This window comes from Coffea arabica, chromosome 2e (genome assembly GCF_036785885.1).
Source record: "Coffea arabica cultivar ET-39 chromosome 2e, Coffea Arabica ET-39 HiFi, whole genome shotgun sequence".
NCBI classification, from domain to species: Eukaryota; Viridiplantae; Streptophyta; class Magnoliopsida; order Gentianales; family Rubiaceae; genus Coffea; species Coffea arabica.
Genome location: NC_092313.1, coordinates 27,750,422 through 27,760,671, shown reverse-complemented (window position 1 = coordinate 27,760,671; position 10,250 = coordinate 27,750,422). Strand labels below are relative to the sequence as shown.

At 33.4% G+C, this 10,250-nt stretch overlaps 1 protein-coding gene across 1 annotated transcript; it reads right to left on the bottom strand.

The window, feature by feature from the left end:
* Positions 1-3,236: 3,236 nt before the first annotated feature.
* LOC140037255 (uncharacterized) lies at positions 3,237-8,774 on the bottom strand. The gene is made up of 3 exons (XM_072081440.1): positions 8,124-8,774; positions 4,351-4,536; positions 3,237-3,628 (listed from the first exon to the last, which is right to left on the bottom strand). The coding sequence occupies exons 1-3, from the start codon at positions 8,694-8,696 to the stop codon at positions 3,338-3,340; spliced, it is 1,050 nt and encodes a 349-aa protein (XP_071937541.1). The 5' UTR covers positions 8,697-8,774; the 3' UTR covers positions 3,237-3,337.
* Positions 8,775-10,250: the final 1,476 nt, after the last annotated feature.

The following is a 10,250-nucleotide window of genomic DNA, read 5'->3' as shown; positions in this document are numbered from 1 at the left end:
AATAATATTTTAATCGTTTGGACTTAATTTGCAAAGGATTAGTAACCTCAGGGGAGGTCAGTTTAATTTTTCAAACCATAGGGGAGGTCAGTGCAAATGTCAAAAACCTCAGGTGAGGTTTCTGCAATTATCCCTAAAAATAACCCAAGAAAGAAAACGACAAGTCCATGATAATTACGCGTAGAAACGTCAAATCAGATATGTTTATAGCTTGAAATTAGTGGAAGTGAGAAGAGTGTTTAACCAATTTATCATTAATTGAAAAATATGTTGGTGGTCATGGGATTGCGAATGAATGTGCTAGCCTGATCTGTTTTGGACAAATTAAGATTAAATTAGTGAGCTACACTCAGTAAACGTCAAATTTGATCTAACTTTGACTAAAATATGATACAATATTACCAAATAGAATTGTGGTCTGATCTAATCAGCAATGAGGTCCATGATGATATGTTTATCACAATCTTGTGACATAAGTCAAGTAATTCAAAGGCACCCAAAATCTATGGGGGCTCGCACCCACTGTATTATCTATCTATTATTACCGTACGTACCATGAGTTTTGGCGTTTTGAGTGTAAGTATTGTTGTCTTAGTTTTTCTTATCCCTATTATACCATTAGTAATTGATGATGATCGAAAGTTCATATTGTGCCCTTATTGTTTAATGATGATTAAAGTCATTAACTCATTAAATCATATGTGCTGGTTTAAAACAGTTGATGAGAAGATAAAATGTTAAATTGACAATTAAGATTACTATATTATTAATATATTGATTAAGAAAAAAAAAAGAATGGCGAGAATATTTCAAAAACTCTTAAGACAAAAATTCTATAAGTACTGATAAATATTTATTATATCCAAATTTTTAACTACAGTTAACTTTTCAAAATTGTGCTTATATTAACACACATTTTCTCCCATTATCCTCACTTTTTAATGTCTTAAATTATTAAAAAAATACCAAAACATTGCTCAGAAAAGTTCTTCTCAAAATTGTCCAAAATTGTGATTTGAAAATTAGTTTTTTAAGGAATATGTTGGTGGGAAAAGAGGGCTCATTACTTAATTTGTGTTAATGAAACTTTATTGATGTGAGGCATGAAAGCTTGTATATTTATGTAAAAAACATGCAAAATTTATTTATCAAAATTTATTTTCTTGTATCACCAATAGATTTTTCAATCATCTTTTTATCCCATATATATCACATCAAAAAACTGTTATAATATTTTTTTCAAAAAATTATCCCAAATAATCTACTATCCAAACACACTTCAAAGCCAACTGTCATTACAGAAATAAAAAATCAATCCCCATAATCAATCTAATATATAATGATCCAACCTAAAACCGTTAATTAATTTTCACTATTGCTAGAGCTCCTCAATGTGAAAATGGGGCAATAAATTGGTGTTATTAATCATTAATTGATCCATTCATGCCCAATAAAATGGATTAAATCAAGATTTGGTGAAGACTAAAGTTACAAAAAAGATTTTTTTTCCAAGTTGCATGAGAAAGAAAGCTTAATTACAAAGAGGAAAAATATTGCTAAATTGGAATTGGAAATTGGTTCTTAAAGCAAAAGGACTTTTGGATACAGAACTTTAACTTGGACATACTTGAGAATGTTTCTAGAGATTTTAAGGTATTATTTTGACTGTGGCTCAATTTTCTATAGAAATATACAAGTTTAGCCCTAAGATATTCTTAAACTTTTGCATTGATTTTGGAGGCCACTATTCCAATTGATTCCATTTAGAGTTGGAAGGACTTAGCCCAGGATCTATTTTGCAATCGCTAAAAATGAGCATGCTTTAGCAAATATTTTTCTAACTCTGATTTATGCACTGGTTTTATAAATTATAAAAAAATTTCATCTTTTTTCTATTGCAATTCCAGTAAAATAGACAATAACTCAACTAACTTTCATCTTCAAAGTTTTTATATCGTAGAATGTATCATAAAATTTTAATTTTTTATATGCAATATACATTTTGTATGACTGGCAATTACTAAATTTTGTTAGTCATAGTTTCTTAGAATATATTATATCAACAATCGACATTTAGCAAAGAAATTTAGTATAGAAAAAATTCTATATCTTCAAAAATATATCCACGGGCAAAGCACATGACATATTACTAGTTATCATATAAAATCTCAATCTAAAGTTAAGTTTAACATGATCAGAAAAAATGTATTCAAACCAATTACAAGGAAATTGGAGACCAATTAATTAGCAGAATTATGGCCTATAAAAAGATCACAAAAAATATCGGCTGGGGACCAATTACAAGGTAATGTGACAACCAATTAGGCACTCCTTTAAGGTGATAATGTATTCAAACCATCTTTTAATATTTCTTTATTCGAGCTAAAGGAGATATCAGCAACATAAGATAAACCCTACTTATTCTAATAGGGCATACTTTTACTTAGTACGTAAAACTACATTTTTCTTGTTTGCTAACACCTTGATAAGATGATCTTACTGGTGACAAGCTTAAAGGGTCCTAAAAAATATTGATGAAATTCTATGCACAAGTTGGGTCGGTCTTTTTTTATGTCAGCATTATGTTCCATTTGGGTTCGCCACTTTGGCCACTTTCTTGTCAGATGTGTTTGTTTAGAGGGTTGATGTTAACATAACTTTTTGTCATATCAATTTCGTGGTATGGAAAGTCTTTTTGCGTGTGCCAAACACAAGCACCACTGTTCACAATTTGTATAGAAATAAAAAGTTCCTGCACTAGACATTATTATTTTATCTAATCCTAGAACAGTAATGGCACATTAACTAAAATAGCTTTTTTTGAAAATGATGCATCAATTGGAAGATGCCTCCTTGTAACAGGTCTACTCAGTATTGTAAGTGTTCCATAGTCGAAGAATACCAAATGATAGTGCCTGACTCAGAAAGGTGAAGAAGACTAGAAATATTATAGTATGGTTGCCTTGTTTCATTGCCTTTTCCAACTTTTGGTCCCATTTGAGTCTTAAATTTGGTGGGGCAATGGTATAGGAAAAGAATTGAAGAATGATCTTCCTCCTCATTTGTTCTGCGAAAAGTAAAGGACGTTCAAATCTGAAATGGTTTAGATGGTGAATGTAGAACTTTAATTACGCAAAGGTTGTTGAATTCTGGATTGAAGTTCTCTCTCACGTTTTGTTATAATTTGTTGTCCTCTCGTTCTTGAAAATATAACCAAAGAAGACAAGATCTTTTCATTAGACTTTAAAATGGCATGTTCTTCAATTGGAACTTTGATTACTATTTCATTGAGGTGAAAACCCCAATTGAGCTCAATTCGACTGAATAAATGTTTGGGCTAGGAAGAAATGGCACACTTGCCAATAAATTCTTGAGTTCTATGTTTCTTGTCATATGCTTTTCGAAGAATAATTAGGCACTGAGCTTCGTGATGAAATTTAGGCTTGATGAGTCCCCAAACTACTTTAAAACTTGATCTTAGGTTCACGTGAATGACGAGAGGCAATCCCTTGTTTGATTCAAGCAAATCTTGCATGCTTCTTCCTGCAGCATACATTGGTTTATTTCTAGTGCCCACAAACAACTTGAACATTTCTGTATCATCAATCCCTGTATGAAACTCTGGAGCCTGCAACATTTTTAAAATCTTAAGTATTAGTTCAAGTGTGCAAAAGATAACCCAAAAATTTTAAGATGTTTTCCTTTTCCCTTTTTTTTTTGGACAAGAAAAATCTAATCATGATCCGTACCAAAGAAAGAGCAATTATGGTAGGTATATGTACGTATGTACGTATGAAAGTGCAACTTCAACAATTGGCTGTAAAGTTCTATTGTGCACCTCAAATTTGTTTCTGTTTTTAAACTTGTAAATCAAATCTTCTACCTTATAGTAATTTGATACGTGTAGTTTAGGTAGAGACAACAAATTAGTGATTAAAGGTTACAAGTAAGAGCAAAATCATGTGTTCTAGGTGAAAAAGAGATATAAGAAGAAGATAAATTCCCTTTAAAGTGATTGGAAGATGAGAGATAGCCTACATAGTATTTTCATGCAGCTAAAATCTTGCGGACATTTGAAAATATTAAGTCCGCCACTTTGTTTCAAATGGAGAGAATATGAGCTGCTCTTTTACAAGGCCGAATTAAGGCTGCAAACTGAGATCAGATGAAGTTTAAGTCCCAGATTGTTTACTTTTGGCCAAAATAGAATACTGACAAGACTAAAACAGAGAGAGACAGTAGAATCCTTGCTGACAATTGGATAAAGCATGCATGCTTCCTTCTGTCCTTGAAGGTACAAGTGACTGTAATGATTAAAGGTTGAAAAATATATACCACACAAATGCTTACTTCAGTCAATGCAAAAGGAAGATTGCCAAATGACATTGCCAGAAAGGGGGGATGAATGTGTAGCCCAAATAGCTTCGACTTGTTGTCTACCACTAAGTCCACGGTACAATTGCAAGTGAGCAGCTTGGTGGTGACACCAGATGCATCAACTCCTTCAACCAATTCAAACTGGGGAATTCCTGCCATCTTTGCAAATATCGACTTGTTACAAGAGGTACAATTAAGGAACGGATACGTGAGTTGGAGATCGATTCTGACCTACACAACTATTTCATTTCATGTTGAATTTTGATGCATATTGGAAATCTGATATTGTAACTTTTTGGCTGATGGAAGGAACTGTGGAATACTGAGTTTGCTATATAGAACTTGAATTAAAGTTGAAAAGACATTGGTTAATTTACATGTTTGATGTATAGATTTTTAACATTTATGATTCTTTGAGTGTCCCAAATTAGAGGGGTCAATTGTAGTTTATCCAAAATATTGAGGTACCATTGCATATTTGTGCCTAACATCAATAATCCAGGGTAAAAAAATGATGGAAGATTTCATGTCTCCTTTAAGAACAATTCCCTCAATTTGTATCTCTCAAGAATGATAATTATTTATATTTTGAATAATTACAATTTAAGGGTTAAAATCACTTATGGTAATTTTAATTCGAGGGCATGATATCCAAAAAAGAACTGTATAATCTCTCAAAAATGATATTGCTAAATGGCAGGAGAGTACCGTTTGACGAAGATAACAAGAAAATCATGACAATCAAGAAGAGGATAACAGACACAGAAACAATGGTTGAGGATGAAACCACAATCATGCGTGCATTATAAGGTGGGATGACACACTCGTGCTCTTGCTCTTCTCCTCTCATATATCAACGTATTGATGTGATGGAATGATTTGTAAATAATTCAGAATGGCAAAATGAGTATGAAGCCCAAAATACGACTAAATGCTCCTGATTTGTTCATCCAAAGAATGGAAAACAACAAAAATTCTGGTATTATTAGCAACAAACGATCAAGTAAATTATTAAGCGTACGAATTAATTTCCAATCATTGACACCAAACTTCTCATGCAATATAGAGTTTATGTGGTTTAATATCAAGTTGAAAACAAGAAAATTGTTCATGCCATTATATATATGTTCAAAATTAATAAAATGGTCAAGAACAGGTGTGCCACAAAGAGAGACAAGATAGAAGCAAACAATTCTTAGTGGTGGATTTGCCTGAGCGTTTGTATCTTGTGGATTTGATGGATAACAGATCCCATGAGAGGTGGAGTTTCCATTTCGATCACAAACATTTGTCCCTTTGAACATGCCACTATACTTCCAATTCCAGAAAAATATCAAGGACTCTTGATCCATCTAGAAGGATCTTGTACGTACACAAAAATATTCAAAGGTACAGCAATATATTTTATACTAGGAACAGCAACCTGTAGCAGGCTAATTGAAACAATACACTTACAAGGAATAACAAATTAAAAATACTTAAAATAGATGATGCAATGTAAATTAGGTATATTTACAGAGCTTTCTTCCATTTATGTTTCATCTTGAGAGATTACTATTTCATGAGTTAATAATGGCTCTACCAACTTGTGAAATTAATTTGCACATATCAACTTATCCTAGGAGAATAAACATCTAACTGTGTAATTTTCGTCATTTGGGTGGCCAATTGGGTTCTTAAGAATCTAGATGTGATTGCTCATTTATCAGTTCGGAATGTTAGTTCTATTTCAGACATTTGTACTTGGAGATTTTCTTCACCATCTTTTCTTTCTTCCGCAATTACTGCAGATCTATCTTCAATTTAATAAAATTTTCTAGTTTTTTATATATAAAAAAAAAGTTTTCATGTGTTCTGAGAACCATTTAAGATAGTCAAGATAATGGCCCTAAAAATAGTTAAGATAGCAACATTTGATTTTTCTACTGTTAATTTCTTACTCGACGTTTTTCTCTTCCAACTTCAATGATACCTTTCAGCCTTTAGAATGAGACAAATCTCTTTCTTTAAACAAAAGCAAGTAAAGGCTAGAAAGGGATGTCTGCTTTGATAACCAAGGGTGAAAATTTCTTGAAGTGGATCTGCTTTTTTGCTCAAAATGACTAAAACAAAGTCCCTAAAAGTGTTAATAGTTCAATTTCCCTGAGGCATGAATTATTGTTGAATTCCTATCGGACGTTTTAATCTTTTCCAGTGATAGGATTGGGCCTTTTAAGCCCAATAGGAAACAATTGTTTTTTTTAAAGATTGGCAGAGAGCTGTAGCAGACAAAGCCCAACTACAGCCCAAAAGCAAAATTGCTTTTTTTTCAAAAACCAACTTCCTCTGGAGGAGGAGTTGGATACTACATAGATTGTAGGATGCCAAAAAAAAACCAACTTCCTCTGGAGGAGGAGTCTCCTTTGATTTTCTCAACCTAGTTAGGCCATCGTTAGACTAAGTTAGATGTGCCGTTATGCCAAAAAAAAAGAATAATTCCAGAATAAACTTTCCCATTTTCATATTTAGTGAATTATGAAAAGTGGGGGTGAAAGACAAACCAAACTATTCGATATATGAATTAAGCTCAACTTGATAAGAGTTCAAGCAAATTTGGTTCGTCAGCTAATCAAACCAAACTTGAACAACATTTTGTACTTGATAAATTTTCAAATTCAGCTCAAGTTTGGTTTAATTAGCATATAAGTGAAATTTACATATATAATGTTCAAATTACTCGATCTCGACTCGATTTCGCCTCGATAAAAGTTTATTCAACCACAATTCGAGAAGAAAACAAGTCAAATTTGAACAAAATTCAATATCGTTAAAATAATCAAATAAGTCTGAACACTAGGATATTCAGCTTATTTAGGCTAGTTTACACTCCTATGAAAAAGATGATTTCCTTTGCATTAGCTATATATGGCTAAGAAAATGATGGCTAATAGTAATCATTCAGACATTTAGTATTAGCGTGCAAGATTTTCAAAAAGCTCTTTAACTTTTCTTGCTAATCTTTTTCCAATGTAACTTTTTTACATCACGTAAACATATTACCAGGTGAATTAGCTATTTATGAAAGGGAAATGTTATTTGCACTCCATATTTTGTTATTTGCACTCTCATCTTTTGTTATATCATATAGTTTAATAAACGAAAACTATATAATAAAAATAACAGAGGGAACGCAAATAACAAAAATGGAGTGTAAATAAAATTTATTTGCATAAAATTCTATACATTTGTCGGAAACACAATTCTTTGACTCCTGTGAAGATTTCCATATTGAGTCACTCCACATTTTTACACAATCATGGGGACATTGCATTTGTTTCTTTTGCTTTCTGTTTTCAACATGGTTTGGGAGGTTTTACATATTGACATTGCCCTAGTTGTCGGATTATGCACAAGCATAATGTCATATGGCAAAAAATGTTACGAAGAAAGGAATGCCAAAATTGTCATGAAACTCTTTTTATTTTAATTCTAATTAACTTTTCCACTGACGGTTAAGATGCATCTACTGCAGGAAGGGTTGGGTTAAATAGTAAGATATGAGCAATTATAAATAGGAGTTCCTCCATTCAATTACCAAAAAAAGGGAGATGCATCTACTGCACGCCGCACTGATAACCGTTAAAATCAGAAACTAGAAGCACGCACTGACAACAGTTAAAATCAGAAACTAAAAGCAAGTGAAGAAAATCAGTTGAGAATGGGCCGAATCAAATATCTAAAAGAGGAAAAAGGGCTAGAGATTTTACCTTAATAGACATCTTTGGAGCTGGTGGCTTGGTGACAACGTAGAACACAACTAGTGCAATCACCACACTCAGTATAAACCTCCAAGTCATCTGCAGAAACTTCCACCCTCCAGAAACAGAACCACCGAAAGAAAACATTCTCCACCATTCAGCCTTCTCCCCAAAATATTCCTCATCCTCTTCATACTCATGATCTTCTTCAATGTGACAGCCATTTCTGAGTCTATCAACAACAACCATATTGCCTTCGTGACGATTAATCTCTTCATTGTACGTAACTCCTGTTCCATGGCTTTGAACATCATGATCATAAGGGATTTTCTTCTCATGCAAGAAAAAGTTGGTTGATCCATGAGAGGACGAGTAACGCGATAGAGCAAGCCGATTGGCTGCTTCTTGGCTTGCGTTGTTGGGATTGTTGGCAATAGTTTCTAATGCAGATTCAGAGTTGATGTTACGAATTTCAGCACTGTATGCATGGGAAACTGATGATGGACTCTGTACGTAGTAAACTGCGCAAGGATAGGAGCGGAATAAAGCTTCCTCTTCTGAATCTGTTCTGTAGATAGTCATCGCTAGTGCAGTGAAAGTATGTGTGTGTGTGTGTGTGTGTGTGTGTGTGTTTGTGAGTGATCAGAAAGATGGGCTGGGAAGAATGATTTGCTTGACATGGGAAAGGGTTTTTGGAGGGCTTTTTAAACAGCGAAAGGGGAGGTTTGCTTTTGATAGATGGAGGCCATCATGACCAATTCTGGAAATGACCTTAGAATACAATGTTCCCAAAGCCATTCAGGTGAAAATCGATCATATCCATTGGTCCATCAACTTGAAAATTAATGTGAAATCCTTTCATGAATTTCAATTTTCATACCCAGATAAAATCTTTTTCTCTGGTTGCAGAAGGTCTATGATTGGTACATGTGACGGTTGATTTTAGACAATGAAACCTTCTCTGCGGCCATAATTTGCAAGGCATCCGTCTTAAATCTTTTTTATTTTAAAAAGTGCATGTAGGTATAAATTAATTATCAAGTACCTAGAATTTTATTGTTGCATAATTTGTTTCAATAACATTTGCAAATTGATCGGACTAGAATTAATTGGAGATTTTCCTCAACTAAAACCCATAATGCTCAAAAATCAAAGCAAAATTAATTGGTTCTTTGCACTTTTTCCCCATATCCAAAATCGGCTCATCCCACTGCACACGGGATCCTCAGTGTCACTTTCTCCGTGATAATTCAGTGCCACTTCTATAGTTATGCCAAGTATCCTGTTTATTTAATTTGTTATGTGCTGTTTATTTAAATTTCTTCTACCATCACGTGATAAGTGGAATTGGCACTGAATTTGATATCGAATAGTGGCACAGAGAATCCCAACTGATCCCACTGAGCTGCTGCTATTCATTAGGTGTGAAGCCTTGTCGATTTTTCAACTCGAGTTCAACTGTTAGAATCAAACGTAGAAAAATTAACAGGTCGGATTGAGATCTCGTATTACAACATATTTTGACTTCGTTGATCATCAAGTGGCAAAGACATAATGCATGTTTTAGGCGTGCATAAGAAAGAAGATACACTTGATGATTCCCATTACTAAACTATGAATTTTGCTGATATTTCTTGCTTTTGAAGAGATAGAGTGGTGGATTGATATGCAAGATAAAGCATAAGGGGTCATGATTGAAAATAATTTAAGGGGCACTGCTTTTGCTTTTATAGGAAGACATAATGAGTTCAAATTTGGAGTACCAATCTATCGACCTAGATTCCTATTGTTGAGTACCATGTTTTAGCACCGAACACATTAGGTAAATCTATGTATTAGGGATTTCGGATAGTAGGATGAATTTTGAATTAAATTCAATATTTCATCTTTTTTTTTTTTTTTTGTCAACTAGGAGCCAGGAACGTTCAAAATCTGGAGCACAGCCCAGACAAAGAATGTGCTAATTTTACATGTTGCTGTATTTTGGCTGCGTTTGGATTCCCTGTTTTTGGAGGTGTTTTTGAAAAACAATACTGTAGCAGTTTTTTAAAAACACGCATTGTCGTTTGGATTGTTGTTTTTGAAAAACTCTTATTTTTTGAAAAACACATGCGTTTGGATTGAACTGTTTTTGAA